The 22,277-nt window shown below is 38.5% G+C and overlaps 1 protein-coding gene across 2 annotated transcripts in view; it reads left to right on the top strand.

Moving 5' to 3' along the window:
- Positions 1 to 22,277, top strand: part of CEP112 (centrosomal protein 112) — a 139,114-nt gene that overhangs the window by 36,233 nt on the left and 80,604 nt on the right. For both annotated transcript variants that reach the window (XM_042832958.1, XM_042832959.1), the window contains 3 exons: positions 823 to 902; positions 13,069 to 13,204; positions 16,212 to 16,319. In XM_042832958.1, coding sequence (XP_042688892.1) covers positions 823 to 902; positions 13,069 to 13,204; positions 16,212 to 16,319 — 324 coding nt within the window. The remainder of the gene's footprint in view (positions 1 to 822; positions 903 to 13,068; positions 13,205 to 16,211; positions 16,320 to 22,277) is intronic.

Here is a 22,277-nt window from a genome sequence, read left to right as displayed (position 1 = left end):
AATAATCTACCACTTGTTTTCCAAACATTCAACTAAGTGTAAGAACAGTGATGGATTATTGCTGAGAGCCATTCTTGAGACAGCTTTTAAATATGTGTGTAACTTAGCCAAGATTGGGAATACCTTCTTGACTCTCTGGACGTCCCATCAGTATTGAGGCTCTTTGACATGATTGAGGTAGTCAGGATTCTGGACAGTAAACACCTGTGTAGAACTGTTTACAGTAGTGAAATTCCATATTACCATTATTATGAAAAAAATTCATGGCACCTTCCATTGGATGTGAGCCTGTAATTCAGTATTATGTTTCCTACACTTACGAGCATACTTAATATAAGAACAAATAATGTCTTACTAACAATAAAATGTAACATTGCAAATGATTGTAGATAAGAAGGAAATTCTTATGCTCCTCTTCCTTTAAAGAAAAACGTGGTTGGTAAGTCACATCATGACAATGTTTCTTCAGCAATCCTAAAAGTAAAGCAAGTTCTTGCACTTAATATGCCTGTGGAAAAAGGCATTGTGAAAGCCTATGGTTTGCACCATACTAAGGGAGGTTGCTAAATGCTGAAGCAGCTTTCCTCATCTGAAAAATGCTTTGGAAACATCTGTTCCTGGTTACTGAGCTAGGGAGGTAGGAGTCGGATTTAATTCACTGCTTGTTGCGACTGTATTGCTTTATAACAAGATAGATGGATAGTTGTCTGTGTCAATACTAAAGAAATATGTAAAACAAATGGCTTTTGGAATTTAAAATAACATTTTTATATCAGGCTTTATTTTACCCAAAATGTGATGTTTTTTTCTTTCAAATGGTAGATTCTTGGCATCCAGAATGATCTTGATAAAGAAAGAGGGGATGCCCAGAAGAAAATTCGCAAGCTGGAGGAGACTTTGAAGTAAGTGAATCTGAAATAATTGTTGAAACATCTGTAGATTTTTCAGTCAAACTTAGTAAGTGTATGCTTAGTGTTGTCTAACCACCTTCTGATAATTGGTCTGAGCTCTATTCCCATTTTGGAGGAGAAGATGAATTTGAAAAATGTATATTAGAGCCCGATGCAATGAATACTGGTCTGCTGTGCCATGTACTGTGCCATCTCCTGTTTGATTCTTAAGGTATTTGTGATTTAGGAGAAGCCATGAGATGTTCCTCAAGTCTGAGGAAAAACTTCAGTCTTGGTTTTAATCTCAGAAATTATATTCAACCTCTGCTTAGTATGTGGTATTTGTCATTCAGAAAGCCATAAATTACGTCTCCAGTGTGGATTTTACTTCTTTGATGCCACACGTTTTTGTGTCAAGTAGTTATTTTTCAAATCTGACCAGGATTCAGAGGAATGGTGCAGCAGAGATGCTTTTCATTACCTAACGTGGAACAACACTCTTGCTAACCTTGTACATCACAAAACTAATTTGGATGCAACAAGTTTGATATTCTCTGAGCAGGAGTGGTTTACATACACCAGATGCACGTATGACAAGATTATCTCTTGTTATGCTTCTTCCCTTTCTGATTATGTAAAATATTATTTCCACATGTTCATACAGTTTAAAATAAAAATTCTGGAAATAATTTCTAAGGATAACAGATTATTCCAAAACAAATGACGAATTTTGTGAAAACTACTCAGTTAAATGTGATGATGCTTCTTATCTAACCTCACAGAGGCATTGGGAAGTCGCAGGTATGAAGTTTGTATTCCTTTCTTTTTATCATCTCGTAGATATTTAGCATCAACAGAGAATATTTTAAATCACTACCGAAACTAAAGCCAACTAGCATTTAATCTTTAAATTCTTTGCACTTTCTTTTTAACTTTAGAGAAATTACATTGTTCATCAATTAAATTTGATCTTTTAATATTTTAACATGATTCATTTATAATGTTATTCATAAGCTGTGGAAGCTTACAAATGGAAGACAATTAATGCTACTACATGTCAGCTTGCAGTTACTAATGTTAACTATGTTTAATACAGTAAGTATGAATTTTCAGTCCTGCTGAGAACTGGTTCCCCCCGGGTGCTATTATTGCAGAGTAAACACAGTAGTGCTCTCCTCCAGGCAAGTATTTGTAAAGTGGGTTAGTGGCCTGTAGATTTTGAACTTTTTTAGTTAACAGCACTGTAATGAGGAGCTCAGCAGAGAGCTAAAGAGGTCCTAATTTATTTTATATATTCCTTGATTGTAATTAAGCTTAGGTGTAATGTTTGGGTTAGAGTAAGGATACGAAAGAGCCCAGGTTACTGGTGATGTTTCAAGGCCCACATTGCTCAGAATGTAATGGCAGAGAGCAGTCCCAACCTTCTGCTTTGTGTGAATGATCCTTTTGCCTAAAACTGAGGATGGATCAGCCTTGTGGGAAAACATCTCAATTTCAGAGATCTCATGCTCTTTACCAACATCTATACTACTGTTGTTTTATAGCAGTGGTTTGGGGTTAATTTTAAAGTTAGTAATGGAATTAGTATTGTAAAGTATCAGTAAAAATGAGCTTTCATTCTTGTCTTTGGATGGAATAAGAAGTTGGAAGAACCATCAGAGCTGATTTGTGCTTCAAGAGATTAAAAATATTTTCCTGATAAGTATGTAGCCCTTGTGTAACCCTGGTCTTTTGACCAGTTCTTTCAGACTGCAACTGTGGAGCAAAAGCATTCTTAGTTCCTCCAAAAGGACATCCAGGCAACTTCTTTCCCATTGAGACTGGATTGCTAGAAGTAAATGACTAGAATGTATTTTTGGCATAAGAAGCAATATTCCTGATGGTCTGATCAGCTTTTATTGCAAACGAAGGCAGCTACAGAACATAGGCCTTGGAAGTGTAAATGGCTTGCTGTGTGGTACAGATGATTCACTGCTTTGGCATCTGTACATTTCTGATCACACAAGTGTCAGTACATGAGAATGTCAGGAACAGACTTGCTGCAGGCCTGATATGGAGGAACAAAGCTGACCTTCTGGAAGCCAAACCTTTAGTAGCAGCATGTGCCCTGTCCCTGGAAGTGCTGGAGGTCAGACTGGGCAAGGCTTTGGCCATCCTGATCAAGTGGAAGGTGACCCTGCCCAAGGCAGGGACCTGGAACAAGATGGTCTTCAAAGTCCTTTCTCGGTCAAACCATTCTATGATTCTCTCTAAACAATATGTCTGTATGCATTTATATACAACATGTCTGTGTGCAAGAAATATAGTAAGCAGTAAGATTTTTGTCAGAAAAATGGCTGTTCCTGAAGATTTCTTTCAATTGCTGCAGAAATAAGCATATTTAGAAGCCTCTTGCTATTTGATGAAATCACAAGGTCAAATGCTTTATGTGAAAAGGCTTTGTTTTCCTGTATTTCTTTGACTACTTACTGATTAAGTAATTACGAGCTAAAGCAGACAGTAAAACTTTAGAAAACAACCTCATCTTTCTTGAGATGGGTGAAAATACAGTTCACTGTCTTCAGTAGAAATGATGCCTTGTGGAATTGCAGCTCTGAACCTAGTAGGTGCATCAGTGATTTCTCATGAGCTACTTTGATCTGTATGCACTTTGATTCTGAAATGGCCACAGGATTCTATCTTGAGCAGCTACGCAGCTGCAAACACAAAGAAAGGGAAGTGGTAGGCATTTTATTATTCTTATTAGTTTCATTCTTTCCCATGGTATGACAGCAGAGTTCTATTGCAGTTTCAACACTACCCATACCAATATGAATAATGAAAGCAAAGGAAAAAAGAGTATAATTCACTTTAAATAAATGATGCCAGAGGTTTTATACTGAATAGATGTCTACAAAGTTTATGACAAATGTTTTGCAAAAGAATTGTTTTAATACTCATGATAACTGGTGGGGACTTGTAAGTAGTAAACAAAATATGAAATTTATAATGTACATCAGAGGCATTGCCTGATAGCAAAAATGGCTGTAAGAAGTGCTCCAATTTTTTTTGTAAGGAAAGTACTTAAACTGCATTTATTTAATAACAAGATATTATGTAGAAAGCATCTGTGCAGTTATTTAGGGGAAAAGGTTTTCTCTCGATTCCCTTTTCTTTGGTCACATACCTTTATGGCTTCATGGATATATAAAGCTTCTCCAGATCAAGATGGAGCTTTAGAATAAATTATAAATGTATCTGAGAGATGAGGTAGTTATCCTTCTTCCTAACTCTCTGTGCCTGTCACCTGCATGGAGGTGCAGACCTTCCTGCTGCTGGTTTCTTGGAATAATGCTTGTGGTGATTCTCACATACTAAAAATAATCACAGGATCTGATTTAATGCTTCTGAGTTTGCATCTCTTGTATGGGAATTAATATTTTCACTACGCTGCAGAAATGCAGCTTTCTCAAGATCTGTTCTGAAGTACAATTGAAGGAAACGAGCTTTATAAAGTGATCTTATGACACATTAGATGGAATGTCACATCGACAGTTGCAGGTGTTGCAACCAAACATTGAAGTGACAAGCAATACGTTGACACTACATACAGCTAAATGCTTCATACCATTCTTCCTCTTAATCTTTACCATTTTTTTTTTTTTAAACCTGCCTATGGAGTCAAATCTCAGAGCCTTGTGAGTGGTGAAGATACAGAGCAAATGTTTAGCAGCTGGTTTATTGAAAGTCACTCAATAAAATTGTTTGTTTACATAAGCACTGGAGAAGAGAGGTGTTGCCAGTTTCTTCTCTGCTCCTTTTCATCTGAGCGTGCTTAAGACTGTTCTGAGGAAAAGAGATAAGATCTCCTGAAACCAGCAGAGCTGCTCTTATCTATTAGCAGATTTGTATTTTTAGAATGGTTGTTAAATTATGTGAGTGCAGTTTTAAGATATTTTCTGATTTGTTTATGATGGCAGAGCAAAATGTTTCCAAGCCTTTTCAACCAAAGGCATGGTATGAAGATGAATTGTGGCAGTAGAAATGTAATGAAGTACAGAAAGTAAAGCAATTCACAAGTACATATGGGGATAAGACTATATGTACACATATACACAGATCTTACGTTTATGCTGCATCTCTCCTACTTTTTCCTACAGCTGTGGCTTTGCAATGACTTGTTTTTCATAGCATAGCTTTCTTTTATATGTGAAGAGAAAGTCCAGATGTTGTTTGGTCTAAATGACTCTCTTTGTTCATAATTGTAACACAATGGAAGTGCAGCAATGACAGCAGAGCAGCAAGGTCCCAGGCTGCAGCAAGTGAGGATTTGCTCAAATGCAACAGCCATGGGCATGGAAATAAGGGGAAGAAGCTGCTTACCTTTGGAAGGCCTCAGGTATGCAGAAATCTCCAAAGAGATCCTCTTGCCTCCACTGCCAACCCTTAAATAAGGTCTGGGAAGGGCTGGCTCCATCCCTTCTGCTCGCCCAGCCTCAGTGCATGCACCTGAGCTCCCTGGGTTGGCCCTGCCTTTCCTATCAGATGGTCCATCACTGCTTCAGGCCTGACTCAGCATTCCCACTGCAATTATATGCAAAAACACCAAATTTTAGCGCAGGAAGTTTTATGCAAGAATCTTTTAGCAATCTCTTGCAAAACTCCCTTAGTCTTTATATCACTTTTATCTAAGTTGTTATAACAAGGATAACATAAGAAACATGAAGGTACATAAATCTGAGATAAAGTGATGGTGTACATAATGCATGTTAGCTAACAAAAACCACAACAGATAATGGCAAGAATAAATAAATAACCTGAAGATACGTGGCAGGAGGAGAAGGAATAAGTAGCAGTGAATCTAATTGCTTTTAGTTTTGCAGGCTGCAGTTGCATAATTGTGTATTTACTATTATGGTGCAGGGCAGTGTTTAAAAAAAAAAAAAAAATTGGAATTTGAAATATTATTTTAATTCAGTTGTGATTTATGATGGATCTTGAGATTTAATCTCACACCTTTGAGCATTTTATCTTAAACAAGTCCTTCTTTAAAATGCAGTTATAAGGAGTATATTGCTTGGATTTCCTGTAGAGGAGGATGTGACAAATAGTACTGCATACAATAAAATACAACTGCATGAGAATCATCCATATGATGATAAATAAATGCAGTGATAACTTTAACCATAAGGGCTGTTTTCTTTTTTGCTGCTCTATGTTGAATGCAGATTCTCAGTAACTGCTTGTTCTTAATATTTTTAGGATAATTGCCTAAGTGTAGTTATTTTCCTGCAGTTAATTCAATTTTTCCTTGAAAACAAAGTATTTGTGTATGGAGAAATCCTTGTAGGAATGGAAAAGCTATTACTATTTAAAGCAGGAAATAATTAAAGAAATACGAGAAGCCATTGTCTTTAATTCCAAATGTTGCAATAAAGAGCATTATTAAGAGTTTATGCTCATGTTCATTGTGTTCATCATTCGCTTCTATTAAAAATATTTCATGTTGTCTGGTTACAACAGTCGCAATATGGTGAGAAAGGCAGAGCTTGTGATTTAGGAGCAGCATAATGCTAAGTGGCTGAACAGTTTAGAGACTGTTTTACTCTTTAAGACAGGGTTGTGGTCTTGGGTTGTTTTTGTGTGTGTATATGTGTGTGTTTTATTTTTTCCCCTCTAAGAATCAGTGGAAAAACAGCCAGCTGTTCTCCACTTGGTGCTCTGTTTGAGCATCTGAAACCTTTTAGAGCCAGTCAAAGTTTCCAGCATATTGTAAACATTCCTTTAGCTCCAGTGAACATGCTGACATAACCCTCACTCTAGGGGGCACAATGTAAAGTATGAACAGAGGACAAAAAAATGTGGTAGCTTTATTTAATAGTCTCACTTAAAAGAAAACCTAAAGTGTTCTATTAACTATTTACAGCCTTTCATTTTCTTTCACCAGTTTCTCTGGAGACCCACTGGCGATAATGAAATATGTATTTAAAAAAGCCTCCAGTTAGACCAAAAAAAGTGGCTTGATTTGTAGCTTTTGCCTATACTCAGCATATACTCATGTCCCTTAAGATGATTATAGATCTGTTACATCCTTTTAATGATATTGACTAAGGAAGTGCTTTGCTATGACATATAGCTGTATGAAGGGAGAAGTATTGCCTTATTAGATGAACTGTGCATGGTGCTATCATGCATAGTTTCTGCTGAAACTGATATTGTAATAATTAATATAGTTAAGGGCTATAGTTTGATCTCAGTAAGTGAATATATAAATGCTTAAGACAAAGGTCAGAATCATCCTCTTATTATTCCAAAAAGCTTCCCTTTGATATTAGCAGATCTTTTCTATTCAGTGCAGTGTACTTCAAGGCTACAGTGCCCAAAACACTGTTAAAATGAAGAGTCTTCGGTTGGCCAAAGGGAGTCTGGTTCAAAGAATGTCTTCATTACTTTTTTACTTGTTGCCAGGCAAACTTCAATGACATTTGGCACTCTTGAGTCTACTTTTACTTTTTTTGCTTACTTTGTGCAGCTTTCCTTCAATTACATCAACAGCAGAGCCAACCGTCACTAAGAAGTGAAAGTTAGCATTTCTAACATGCTGCTATTGAAAAAATAACATGTAAAACCACGTCCACCACACTGGTGGGCATGAAGAAGTAACTGATGAGCTGTGTAAGTGCTCATCACTCCATGGTATTGAGTTACTATGTTGTTGTAATATCCATGTTGCAATAGACATCCTAAAACATAACAGCTCTAAAAATAATTGCCTTAATATACAAAATGACTGAATGAATGCTGGATGCTTGCATCTCCTCACTTCTGATAGGCTTAGGTTTTTTTTTGAGTTGTTCTCATGCAGAAATGGTATTTGGTGGTGTAGTCATGATTGTTTAAGGGGAGAAGAGCAACAAGATTAGTGGGAATTTTTTTTTGTTAATAGGGGCTTTTTGACCCAACTTGTAGGCGTCCTTGAAATAATATATTTGGCATTCTTTAAACTGAAGCAATTAGCTAGATATTTCACTTAAAATTCTGTCATGGAAAAAATTGGAGGCAGTCTTAATACTGTTATTTAATCCTCATCGTCTTTGACTTCCAGCCACTGTTGGCACTGTCACTTGTACCATCTTGCTGTTCTTTGATTCTTCTTGCCTGGCTCTCCTCCTCTTTTAGATGTTCTCTCCCATGGGTTGTCCTTGAGATGGTTTATTTTATTCCACTCCAACCTTCTGTGGTACAGCACTGTTCTCTGATCCCCATCTTTTCTTTTTCTGTACCTCTTCTTTGGGTAATCTCACGAATCTATTTATCTGAGCTGCTGAGTTACTTGTCCACCTTTTAATTACAGACTTGTCTCCTTTTATCTGAGCAGTGATCTACACCCACTTCTCCTATTCTCCCCTCCATGTTGCACTGGCTGAGGTTTGCCTGACGTCTCAGCACATGAAATCCACACAATTAATCTATATCCTAATCCTCCGTTTTGGATAACCAAGCCTCTGTGGCCCTTTCATATGTGATGCACCTTAATCTCGTGGACGATTTCTGCAGTGCTTAGCTAAGTTACACCACTTTCCTTTCCAGCCATGTTCACAACGCTTACCCAGGCTTTTCACCCACATCTCATTCATCACTGTGCAGTTGCTGTTTTTATTCTGTTTGCTTAGCACCTAGCACAGCACTACCCTGTCATTATTATAATGAGAAATAGTTATAATAATTATTACTGTGTTTGAACAATATCTGGTAAGCTCATGAGCTGCTCATTTAGAATGTAATGCATTATTCCTCCTATTTCACTGACGTGTGATATTACACACATGGAGTATTTACTCTAAATGCATTAATGACTCTAAGTAGTGGTTTATTTTGTTAATGTTATCTTGCGATTTATTTAAAACATGAGTATATGGTTTAAAATGATTGATATTTACAACACAATTATTACAGCTTACTTGAAGGAATGCAGACCAGCTTTTTGATGTTAACATCTCAAATTATGCAAAATGTAAACAATTTATAAGTGGATTCATACTTCTTCTCATCAGGACAAGCTCATCTTGTGCTTAAAATCACAGAGTGAAAGATAAAATTGTTCTCTACCTTATATTTTTTTTCTTTGAAATGATGAAACAAGTTAGAATGCTTTCTAACAACTTGGAAATATTAAAGTGCCCAGGGACAGGATAGGGATGATGTTTTGAAGGCAATAAATATTTCAGCTTCACATTTCAGTCTTTCTTCTTCATTCCTTTGATCTGGCTTTGGTTTAGTTATCATTCCGCCTGAATGACTTCACACTGTCTTTCTTCCTCTCCACACCAGAAAGAAGTGTTCTGCACGCATCCCAGATGTTTGGGTGCTCTTGCTGTAAGAGCATTGTTGTTCCTCATTGTTTGCTGGTAATAACTGTCTCTGTTGTAAGATGCACAGACTGCAGCTAAGATGGATGTGCGCAGGGCCAATATATAATTTACACAGGAAGCTGGTAGTAAACTATCACTGTTACAAATAGTAGAGCATGAGCAATAGAATGGTATATTTCAGAGCATATTTCTGTAGCAGCAAACTAAAACAGGAGCCTTTTCTTTCTACGCACGTGGTGCATTAGGCCTTAATACATCATGTATGTGGTTAAAATAGTCTTCGTGCCTAGCAGGTGAGTTGTGTGGTGTATTTAATGGTCATCACAAGTGACTGAGTAGCAGTGCCATGAATCTTGCATTTGGCTGTATATTGGTAAAGTGCTGCCACCCTGGAGCAGGGTGAGATGCTCCAAGGTCAGACAGTGGGATGATGGGATGGCTTCTGTAAGGTTTGAGTGTGGGAGTGTCCGTATCCAGCACAGGTACTCGTGTGTTTGTACATAAAAGATACCAATGTAGATTTCCTGTATCTATGATAAAAGTTGATTTTTGCTGCTTAGGATTCTGTGTTTTAGGTTGTCTGATGAGATGCCATCCCTCTAAACTTCTAGAACATTGAGATTTTCTTCACAGCCTATTACTTTTTCCTATCACTGAGAAGCCCTCTAAGCTCTGCCCAGGGTGCTTGCGTGCAGATATGAAACTTGGTCCACGTGTGGCTCCAGGGTACTTCTTTTGTGCTTAATGCAATCTAAGACTTTAAAATCTGTTGAAGACTGAGAGAGATGCTGCTCCCACTCCTTGTTTGTTGGTGGTCAGCTTTCCCTTTTGTATAGGGCCTGGTGAGAACCTTTTGGCTGGAGGACCCTGCAAATAATACTGCTGGTTCATGCTACGTTTGCTGGAACATCTTGAATTTATTTAACCTCTCATGTAAATCACTGCCTTGCCCTGTGTTTCATTAACTTGCAGTGCTGCAGTGTCTTACTGCGTTCAGTTGTTACCTCTTGGAAGGCACTTTATGAAGCAAGGAAAATATTTCTGATTAAGCATGAAGAGGTATTCAAGATGTTTATATTTGCCATTTATCAGTCAGCTTCAGAGTGCTGCTTTCTGAAACTGCAATTCTGGACTTCATAGTCGACTTTCACTGAGATTGTCTGTGCTGTATAAAATTGCTAATTCTGTTGCCATATCTTTTATACACTGAAACAAGAGGAATTTGATGCTTTTAAAACTGGGGACAAAGAGTAAATTCACACCATTTTCATATTCAAGCCAGCTCAGCTTTAGGGGATTTAAGTGATGTAATTGTATTGTATTCAGCCCCACAACTAAACCAACTGAAAAAAAGTCTTCAAAGTGAATATTGTAGTGCTTCATGCTAGGCACATTGCTCAGTGGCTTGGGGAAAAAAAAAAAGTGCAGCTTTTCTTATATTTGTGAACTGCAGTCCATTGTTGTGCATGTTTTCTCAGCTTCTGTACAAATCTTACACAGAAAGTAGAGCTTGCTCCCCCATCCTAAAGAAAATAACACAAAGAATTGTTCCTAGTTACAATGAGGTGTTACATCTATTCATGGCGTTAAGTCCTTAAATGAAAGGAAGGTGCATAAATCCAATCCTGAAAAGTTGATCTTGTAATATTTCAAAATAAAAATAGACTCCTTGGGAAGGAGATGCGTACACCTGGAGGCTCGCTAGCAGCACAAGGACTGGCATCTTCTCCTTTTATGTTTAAATCTGTTGCATTTCCGTCTGCCTGGGCTGAAAACGTTCTTCCAGTGCCTCTTGACAGTTAATCAGTGTTGGAATAAGCTTTGGTTTTGTTTTCTGTGTGGAGATGGAAGTATTAGATGTATTTTGTGGGGAGGAAGAAGTGTTATGCTGTGCTCATAAACAAATGAAGGATTGCTGGGAGATGGTGATGCATTCCCCTCTGTTTCCTCTGGGGCAATGCTCAGCTGCTGCCCATCTCTGCTCTTGCAGGATGCTGAGCCACATGAATCTCAGAAGGTCCTTCGTTCTCTTCGTATTCAGTCTCATGAATTGCTGTAGATTTTGCTATGGGAGAAGGTAATGATGTGCTCACTGTACCTCAGTCTCCAGCAGCTAAAACCTTGGGAAGTTCTGTGCTCAGCAGCACAGTTCTAGTTATGTGCATTTCAGGGGAGCCATGAAGCCAAGGGCTCTGCAGGTAGCATCAGTGCATCAGCTCGCATGGACCTTGCTTACCTTCTGAGATCTGTCTGAAGGTTTTTGTGATTGCACTTATGATTGTGATAAGTTACGTTTGTGCCATTTGAATTTAGGCAGAAAAAAACACGTACATCCTTAGCAATAATCACCAAAATGAGAATGTGATGTGGGAGTTTTTGTCTTGGCCCAGTTTCTGTCAGGTAAAAAAGGTATTTTCTTTTTCTTAACATAAGTATCAGTCTCTTTATAGACAACAGAATAAATTAGGCATAAGGAGGGTACCAAAACCAAATAATTTTCTTCAAATATGCTTAATGGAGAAAAATATATCAAACAGTAAGGTGCTCACATAGGGCTTGTGGCATTTCTTTGATAGCCTTGCTGATAGAATTACCCTGGCTCTCCTGCAATTGGGCACTGTGCAAAGATGTAGGATTACCTCCTTTGTCCCATTGTTAAAGGCTGGTATGAAAACCACAGAAGAGGATGTGAATGCTGTAAGTTTGGGATTGGCAGCTTCCTGACCTCTGTAAAAAGCTCAGTGCTATAACAGCCAGTGCAGTGCTGGCGAGGTGACAGGCTGGATGAATTAGCTGGTCTTTTCCATCTCTTGTGTGTCAGATTCTTTGTTTTATATGGAAATAATTTCTGTCAAAGTGGGAAATTTATCATGAGGTGCTTCCTCCACCTGCAAAATGAAAATGTCAGCCACAGATCTATTTGAATGTGTCTTCTGTTATAAACCACTGGTGGAGCCAGCTCTGTCCATTGATAGCACCATTGTGTTTGCATGTTTTGACACAGTCAGGCAGCTCCACTGCCCTGTGATAACAGTTATCCGTGCTTCCCGACTGAATCAGAATTTTCTTCTGTGATGTGTCAGTATGGTGGCTGTGCCCATTTTTAAGGTGTATATATCTGTGTGCACACATGTCCATAAAATGTTGAATATTTTGCCATTGATAAGCTGTGATGCCTCAAGCCCAAACTAATTTCTGTCTGTGTTTTAATGCTGATATGCCAAATAGTATAGGCTGTTAATATGTGCTCTCTTTGCTTAAAGATTTAACGTGTCATTACTTTAAAGGCTGGATGGATATTACAGCTTTATGGGTTTCTAATATATTAAGAAGGTATGGCGGGTGTTGTGCTGCTTTGCATTTTGATACATGTCAAGCAGTGAGTAATCTTGAATCTTGTCTGAGCAAAGATGGCTCTGGGATAATTGTTTTTTGTTTCTGATGGAGCAGTGCAATCATGCCATAAAGCAGTTCATTTAAATACCATCTCGACAATGCGCTTCTTAAGGTGAGATTTAAAGGAAGGAGGTTATAGCCCAGGTAGTGAGCCATCCCTGCCCGTGTGGACTTTGAAGGTGGAGCTATTGTCAGAGGCTATGAATGCTATGTTTAGGCTCGTGGAATTTGACAAGAGAAAGTGAAAATAACTGCAGACTTCTATTCCCTTCTTCAAAGTATTGCTAAGGGAAGTTTGGCAGAAGCTGGGACAGGAAATTGAAATATGAATACTATTTTAAACTGATAGGGTTAAAGGCCTTTCTTTTACACTAGCACACTTGTTCTTTTATTTGATACTTGAACTCTGAAAATTTTCTGTGACTTTCTAGGGAGAAGGAGGAGCAGCTGACTCGGGTGACAGAGGTACAGAGGCTGCAGGCCCAGCAGGCAGATGCTGCCCTGGAGGAGTTTAAGCGGCAGGTGGAGCTGAACTCAGAAAAAGTCTATGCTGAAATGAAACAGCAGGTGAGAAGGTCACAATGCCAGCCTTTCTGAAACTCTGTCTCAGTAGGATAGCGTATTCTGATCTTATAATGCCAGAAACATGCTTCACTTGATAGTGCTACATCAAAATCTCTCACAATGTAGTGTCTTTGCTAGCAAGTCAAAAAGGGATGTTAGCGGTTGTTTCATCTTTCTAACAAAGCCAGAATTGTCATTGTTATAAAGGTATCTGCAGTTATGATACTGATTAGGGATTCTTCAAGAGTGACTCTCTAAAGTGTTAGTTTATACACCCCTACAGAACAATGTTCGTAATTTTTCCACTTAATTGTGTGTCTCTTCCCACGCTTTTCGGAGCGATTCTGCCTTCTGTTAATGAGGTGCTGTAATCAGTTTGAGCCTAAACAGGGGCAGAGCCATTGTGTCTGCTGTCATTCATGGGCAGGTAACAGTGAAACCCATTTTTCTGTCCCTGAAATTTAGTAGCAAGAGTTTATGTATAGAGATTTTAGTGCATTAAATTCCTTATAGTTCAATAGTTCAGCCAGTGTCTCTTGTGTTTTAAAGATGCAGCGTGATGAATGAAATAAGGAATAAGTGATCAAAAAGGAGAGAACAGAGTATTTTCCTAACTAGTTCATGTGATTGAAATCCTGTATGCATCTCAAGCTTGTGATTCTACCTGTCCATATGCTCAGTTTTCCAGCTTCACTTACCATAACCAAACCTTGTTGTTGACACTGCTGTGTGGTGGTGTACTGGTTTTCTGAGGATGGCAATGGTATGGGACAGTGGTGAAGTTTTTGTCAAAAAAGAAACAAAATAAGCCTCTGTCACAAAGCTACACTCCCATTCCTTACTGAAGAGCTGCCCAAAATGTATATGTAAAGATTTGGTATATAAATAGCTCTATCTCTGAGGATATTGTTTGCTACTACCAAGCATCAGTGCAGCTCTCTGAAATAGTGTTTGTTTTAATATTCCTATGAATGAGAAGAGCTGTCTTATAGGGAAGAGTTGTTTTACTGATACAGAAATGGAAAAGGGGTTAAATAACAGTTTCAGTAAATTTGGATAACTTAGAAAATCAATTGTCATTTAAAAAGTGCAGTAAATTTCATCTGAGAAAGTGTTATGGGACGCTTTGAAAACAAGATTTACTGTACTCCAGCAATCTGCCGTAGAGTTATTTTGTCCCTCATAGAAACAGTGAGCTATACTTCACAACTGAGCAGTGGTGTTTTACAGGAACCAAGGTTCAAAGATGAAAGAAGCAGTGCTGGGATGTCTTTGTAGCTTTGTCCTCCCCGTTCTTCTGCACGTGCCTGCTCTTTGGAATCACCTATTAGATTATAACATAGTGGGAAATTCTCTGTTGTTTTTTTGTGGTTAGGTGGAACGTATTACTTACAAATCAAAATCTGTAGTAGCTATAGCAACACTGCTTTTAACTGCACTAGGAATGCTGGGCTTCTAAACTCTTTTTTGTGTGTGGCGTGGTGAAGTTACTTGTGGAGAATGGGCTGTGGCATTTTTGCTTCTTGTAATCAATATTTGATTCATTCATTTGGCTCAGTGATTTTTTTGCCATCTGCTTCCTATTTTGTTGAGTTTCTGATTACTAAGAGCCACCTGATGCCCCTCAGTGGGTAAGTAGTACATTTTTAACTGCCAGATCTGCAGTTTTTCTGATAGTAGCTAAGAAAAAGTGTTTCTTGGGCTTGGCAAATGATGATCATGAGCTTCCCTTGCACTTGTAGGAAATGTGAACCTTTGCTATTGATTGAAGATCATTAAGCCCTGTAGCATTAGAGGATCTCTGCATATGTTTTTACTATCTCATGTTTTAGAATGTTTTCATTCTCTTGAAAAGTACTCCTTTAGTAAAAGATCAAGACCTTTTATTTTTCTATGTTTATTGATCTTAGTGAAGTCTGGCTATGGAGGTGCAACTCAAATTTGCAGGTGAAAAAAATCTTCATAAAATATTCACAGAGGCCCCTTTTCCTAATAGCAGATTGTAGTGAGGTTCAAGGATTACTGAAAAATGGTCCATTTTGTTCTGTTTTTTTTTCCTACATTGCCCAAATAATTCCTCATCCTACACCTTCCTCTCTTGCTGCAGAATTTTCCAGGAAAACTCTTCTCTCTCTCTGACCGCTGTCTTTTCTCCTCTTTATTTGGCTTAGAAGTGATGTCCAGACCAACTGGCAAAGACATCTATTGAAGACACAGTGCTCCCTTAGGCCAAACAGAATTTTGGCTTGTGGTTCAGGAATTCAGGCTCTGCTTCTTTGTGCAGCAGATGGACGTGTGGCAGCAGTGTCCTCCTGACAGCTCTACTCCTTTTCCTTTCTGTCGCATGTAGGGAGGCGGTTTATTTGCTGCTTGTGTTGGGACCTGGATCTGAAATAGCTGATGAGTATTCACTGCAGCATAGCACTGTATACATATTCCCCTGGAAACATGCCTGATGCACAGCTAACAGTTGTGCTTTTGATACAAAAGCCTTTGTTAATTGGGTTATAAAATTGCTTCCTTGATGCCGTGTGCTGGAATGCTTGGGACTCATTATTCATAGGCGATGACTATCTTCAGGGAACTTTACTTGCAGCCAAATAATTCCCTTTTAAGTTATTTTACTGATTTAATGTAAACTTTAAATGTGTAGTTGGTGCGCTGACTCACGCGTTGCTTCTCTGGAACTTCCACAGGCAATGTATTTTTAAATGAAATATATTTGAGTCTTACGTTTGTCCAGAAAAATATTCAGTTAATTTTAATGGGATGTTTACTACTGTCAAGTGAGAAACAGCCTACACTCTGTGATCAGAGAATGACATCATAAGTGCCTTTAAGTTACTAATAATGCTGTATTCACTGAATATTCATCTTTACTCCATACAAATAACGCTATTGTTATTCTCAGCAGGTTCTGTTCAGGTCTTTGATGGTTTGCAAACAACTGTGAAAACGCTGGAATGCTATGCCTTTAAAAATAAATAAATACTTTTTATTTACCATGTAGATGGAAAAGGTTGAAGCAGATCTAAGCAGATCAAAAGTGCTCCGGGAAAAGCAATCCAAAGAATTCTCCTGGCAACTGGAAGAGCTCAAGCAGAGATACGAGCAGCAGGTCAGTCAGCTTGCTCCTTCGGGCACAGGGGAGCAGGGGCAGGTGGAGCTCTTCTCCTGTGGCTAAATCCTGCTCTCACTCTGTTGCTATTCCTCCTATAACAACAGAGTTCCTAGGTACACAGAGTTTGCGGGGAGGAGGATGGAGGAGAGGCATTCCAAATGAAAAATATTTTTGTTTCCCATTTGCAATCCTTTGTACATCTGCCTCTTGCAAATTGTTTCCGAAGCTTACAGGTGGCAACACCTATTTTCATAATGGCCAGGTGAAAATATTTCAGGTGTTATCTGCTTTTCTTCTTGCTAAGGAACAGTGTTTTGATCTTTTTATCATTTTTAACATGGTAAGTGTTCATATAAATATTTCTTTTGGCCCACTGCTAGGGATTTTCTGTATTGCAATGTAATTTCAGGGTCGGGAACCTGTCAGGAAATATCTGGGTGGAAACAAGAAAATGCAGTGCAGCAGTGTTGTGAAGTGCAAAGGGAAAAGATAGAGGCAGATCAATTATTGCATGTCATAGGCTTGAGAGCCGTGGAGCTAGCACAGATGTGTAAGGTGGTGTCTGGTAACATCTGTTAAGATTGAAATCCTTTTTTTCATTACTTTAGGACAACTGTACAGCGGTACAGCAGTGATGCAATTAGCCCAAAAGCTCAAAGCTATCTCTTATCAGTATTTTTATGTGGATAGAGGTTTACATTTCCAGCAGGGAAATGCAGTTTCATTTCCTGACAAAGTTTATTTTCCATGCTGGTATGGGAGTGGTGCAGAATTGCTGTATTCCATTCAGAAGGCACTTCTTTGAGTAACTGAGGAATTGGGATCATTCTGAGCATGCTGAGACCGATCATAGCCAGCGTTTGGGAGAACCTGGAGTGTGTGTTGTGCATAGCTCTCCAGTTAAGCTTGAATTGAAGAGTTTGTTAATTCAGGTCAAGGTATTTTCCTTATCACTCATAATTGTCAACAGTACTATTTGTGATGTCACCTGAAGGAGGAAGCAAAGCTGTCCTGTGTAGCAATGAGATGCATCTGCTTGTTTTGTGTGTGGATGGTAACACTCATGGCTCTTCTATTGCATGAATCACGAGTAGTCCAACCTGCAGCTTTGTTGGGACTTTTGCTCATGGATTTCTGTAGATGATGAGCCCATTTGTCAGAAGAGCGGGGAGAATTTCATTTCTCTTGTAATTCAGTAGAACTTCTCGAGGGCTAGAAATCAGAAACATGCTCCTTATTAAGGAATCACTCTATTTGTTTATTTTTTTTATTTGTGTGAAAGACTGCAATAAATACTTGCGTTGAAGGTGAAGTTTGATGTCAATTAAAGGACACATTGAAGGAAGGATGATGGGAAGCATTGGATGGGTGGTGTCCACCTGAAAGTGAATGTTTTTGTGGAATATTATGTTCCCATCACTCTGGTAGCATGACGGTTTCTTTTTCTCTACAATTCTCAAAATTGGTGGTATGTTTTTAAAGCCACAAGTAAGTATTTATTCAAAGATTCTGTTCCCACATCTAGGAATGTGATCTGTAATTCTGAACACTAAGCTGCAGTTCATATGATGCTGCAACATTTCTTCTTTCTATCAACAAACGGTCATTTATTTTTCACTATGTATGAGAAGAGATAATGAGCCATAGATAGAATTTTCTGCCAAATACTTGCTCTTTTGTGCACTTAGGGAAAGTGACAGTGCTTAATTTCACGGTTTGGTTTTTATTTATTTTCTTGTACCTTTGTGCCTCAAATTTGGAACTCCTAAATGCTGGATCAAAAAGAAAAAACAACCCAAAAAGCAAGCAGTGAATGTGGTGGTTTAAACTTTTTTGACGAATCATTTTACGTTTGTATTCTGTAACAATGGTGATATTGTGGTTGATATCAGTGAAAATATTTTCCTCCAAAAGGAGCTTTTTGCTGCTTCAATTTGATTTCGTTTGAGATGTCCAGCAGCTCTTTGTTAGGGTGATATGTAGCCTTCATGAAATAACAGTGAAACACAGGGAAAGGGTTTCAACACTGAACAGCTAAACAAGAGCTTCAGAAGAATCTTCATAGGAATCCTGCATTTGCCCCATTATTTTTCCATTTCTGATCATGCTTCATTTAGAATGTTCTTTGAAAGCTTGCAGGCATGAAAAATGTGACCCTTTCTGCAGACTGTAACAGGTTATCATTGTAAACTGCCCTCTTTTGCACTGTCATTTCTGCAATATAAAACTCCTTCAGCACACCACAGAATGGTATGAGCTCAGTTCTTCCACTCTTAAATTTCCTTTCAGTAGTTCCAGTAGCTCTCAATGCTTCAGAAATTCTAAGATTGTAAAAAAGATTGTAAAGCAGACATTTCCTTGCCTTGTTTTACTACATGCTTCTTCAGTTGTTACTTGTAGAGTAATAGGCTGATTTAGACTATTTAAATTGGGCAGTAAATAAAAATTGGTGGCACGTTTCAGCATGGCTCCAGCAGACTTCCAGTCCTGAAATAAGCACCCAGCTACAAATAGGATACTTCAGCTCTCTGAGAAATGTAGTAATTGCTTTAGATGTTCTGTCTCAAGTGTCTAAATGATATTATAGAACAGAATTTATACAGACAGAGAAGGAAAATTAAGCTTCAGGTTTACTTGGGGCGGGTTGGCATGGAGTGGCAGAAGAAGCACTGCTGGTAGCTTGCAGGACAATTCTGTTGTCCATATATTAAGTGGAGTTGATAATGAAGAACCAAATGATGTGGTATTACCTCCTCCAACCTGAGAAACATTTTGGAAGTGTAAGAACTTGAGAGCCGTGTTTTTCTCCATCTGCTTTGTATGAATACTTGCCTGTGCTTCACTGTAATCTTCAGATTTGATTTCAGAGAGATTACAGATGTGCATCTGAGCTGCTGGTAATGGGGCTGCAAGATGTCCCTGCCTGCAAGTAAATATCAGCTTATTGTGTGTGTGTGAAACTTCTCATCTTTTGTTTGAAAAATTAGGAAAAAGGTCCAACGAAATGATGGACGTTAACATTTTTTCCAACTTTTCCAGTTTCCTTTTGAATCTTTGCTTTTTTAGAAGAAGAAATGAGGGGATCTTGCAGCATTTTGTTTCAGCTGTCACGTGTCGGTACTGCGTTCCAGCTTCATCTGATTCAGCGCCACTCTTTTGAAGTATCCACTGAGAACGCTCTTAGAGAGAAGCTGGTGGGTTTTTTCTTTAAATATACTTTAGCTCAACTTTGTTCTACTTGCAGCTGTTAGATTTGAAAGTATATTTTGAAGGGAAAAAAAATAACTCCAACAGTACCACAGTTCCTATCTGCTGGGAGCAGCTGCTTGCGGCACTTCAAAGCCAGTGGACACCACAGTGAAGGCCTCAGCCTTTCCTGCCTTTGAAATGGTTGCAGTATCTATAGTCAGGCTTTATGGCACCATCAGCACAGGAAAAAAGGTTGTTTGGTTGTTTGGTTTTTTGCAAACCCCCCACCCTTTTTTTTTTTTTTCTTTTCTGCTTTCTAATGACATTCTCAGCTTAGCTCAAAATACCTGCGAAGAGTTTCTGCTGCGATCAATTTCTGTTAGTTTAAATGTCTGAAAATAAAGTCTGCAACCAAATCTGGCTGTAACAGATTTTAGGCAGGAAATGTTGCACGCAGGGAAGAACCATATGCATTACTTTGCAGCAACATTCTGCAGCTCTCAGAGCAAGGTGTGATTGCACAGCAGAGCACTCGTGATGGAGCACAGCTTTGAGCGAGGACACTTCCCAGTGCGGTGAAGCACATACTCACTTTTGTTTAAAGCAGAGCTTAATAAATTTTCATGAATTGAACCCTTTCAGTGCTTTTGGAGATGCTATTTTAAATGCTATTTGTTTGCATTTTTCTTAAAGAAAAAAAAATAATAATAATTGTATAATAGATCACTCCAATCGCAGTTACATCCATTTATTAGGTGTTGCTGAAGTGCTTCAACTGAGGGATTGTGTAAAAGTTGACATATGAGGCTAGTGAGAGCTGAAGTCCGTGATGTTTCTTATTCCTAGCAGAGAACACGGAATGAAAAAGCTGCTGAATTGCTGTAGGAGGATGGTGCTCCTTGCTGAGCTGTGGATGTTCTCTGAGAGTGGGTGCCAACCTGGATTTCTAAATAAGCTTTTCTCTGGGCTTTTTTTCTTTATGTTTATTTCATTTTAAAACAATAATTATTCATCCTTCTATGACAAAGTGGAAAGCTAGGAAAAGTATTACATGGTAGCTGAAGAATCTCCTTGTGTCTCAGGAAATCCTTTCTTGAGGCATTTATTGTTGAGTGCTGACTTCTGTAAAACTTGTGAAGGAATAATTAGAGCAGGCTTCTTGCTCTGTTTAGCCAAACAGTAGAGGCAGAGCACCTTCAGAGATGTTTTACTGGGTGTTATACAAAAAATCTCTTTGAAATTATGGTAAAGATGAGAGAACTAGTTTAGGCTTTTAAGTCTAGAGCAAGACAGAGGTGTGGTTGAGCTTGGATGTACCTTTTATATAAAAGGAGAGCTAAAGAAATGCAGAATCAGCTGGTTAACAGTGGAAAAAAGCATGACTGTAGTCTTACCTGCCAGCAGCAAGGGCGAGAATTAGAGGTAGAGATGAAGTTGTTCTTGTTAGAGCAGTGTGCTGGAGCAGAGGAAAATATTATGTGAAGAGGAAGAATATTCTTAATGTTTTTTTAATATAACTTCCCAGTGAAGGCAACGTAAAGAAAAGAGCACAGCTTCCTCAGAGGTAAAATACGACGTTTTGTAATCATGGTCATTGTTTTGTACATAGAGGTGTAGATTTAAAAACCAACATCTTCCACAGCACTAGCAGTGCCATTTAATACCAAGGCTACAAGTGCAGGCTCATGCTCTTAAAAATATTCTAAAGCTTAATTGAGAATTAATGGTTTTGCATCTTCCCCTCCTGATCTTTAGCTGCTCAACTTTGTGCCAAAAGATTTTGCCAGTGTTTGGGTGATTAAAGCTGAGGTGACATTTTGCTTTTGCTGAAATTGTAACAATACTTTCTCGAAATGCTGGAGGCCAGGAATTTTTCACCTGTATTTTTTTTATTTTTTAATTTTTCTCTACTCAGCATATTTACGTAATAAACACTAATTCCCATTTACTGGAGTTTAGCTGCTAAATGTTTCAAAGAGTCTTACTGAGAATTTCTATGTCTTTTCTGTGAAACAGAACCAGAAGAGTTTGTGTATGGAGGAGGTGTTAAGGCTGACCTCCTGAGAGGAAGGGAAAATGCAGCTTAAATGAGGAATACAGTAAAGCATGGGTTGGATCCTTTTAGGAAAATAACTACTGGCTGCAAATCTGAGGTCTGGGGCTGTTCAGGCTGAGAAATGCAGATTAGACTTATGGATGTGGGCAGCTGGAGGGTCGTCACGTCTTCAGAACGGCTCCCAGCATCACCAGTCATATCACAAGATATGATGACCATGTGTGCACCTTGAACTCTGACTTCAGTCCCGTGCTTAAGTCTTTGGGAGCACACAGTGTGACACATTAATAGAGATAACAAGCTTAACGTTCAGCTTGCTTTGTCCCTGTGCCTCTTCACAGCTGAGAGTTCCTGCCACTGCACTTATGTCCCAGCTTTTCTTTGGCTGTTTTCTTCCTTCTTTTTTTTTTTCTAGCTTCCTTTTGACCAGCCTGTTATCCACTTGAATGAAGAAAACATTTGCAAAGACATGCTTTTGAAATATGTATTCCTCAAACAGTGAGTGCCTGAATATTTTTAGTATGCTGGTTTGGCTGAAAGGACACCATCTTTGTAGAAGGCTTTGTTCTTCTCCTCTTTGTCTATAGCCTAAGATAATTGAAATACAGCCTGTTCTTGCATGGAGGCCAAATGAGAATGCCAGTAGAGCCTCTAAATTTTTCATGTCATCAGCAACAAGCTGCATAAATTTAACAAATTAATCCAGGATG

The sequence above is a fragment of the Centrocercus urophasianus genome, unplaced genomic scaffold (genome assembly GCF_019232065.1).
Source record: "Centrocercus urophasianus isolate 14NV4802_14NV808 unplaced genomic scaffold, USGS_Curo_1.0 seq_40, whole genome shotgun sequence".
NCBI classification, from domain to species: Eukaryota; Metazoa; Chordata; class Aves; order Galliformes; family Phasianidae; genus Centrocercus; species Centrocercus urophasianus.
The sequence above is the reverse complement of the archived record's forward strand: the minus strand, read 5'-3'. Positions and strand labels throughout refer to the sequence as shown.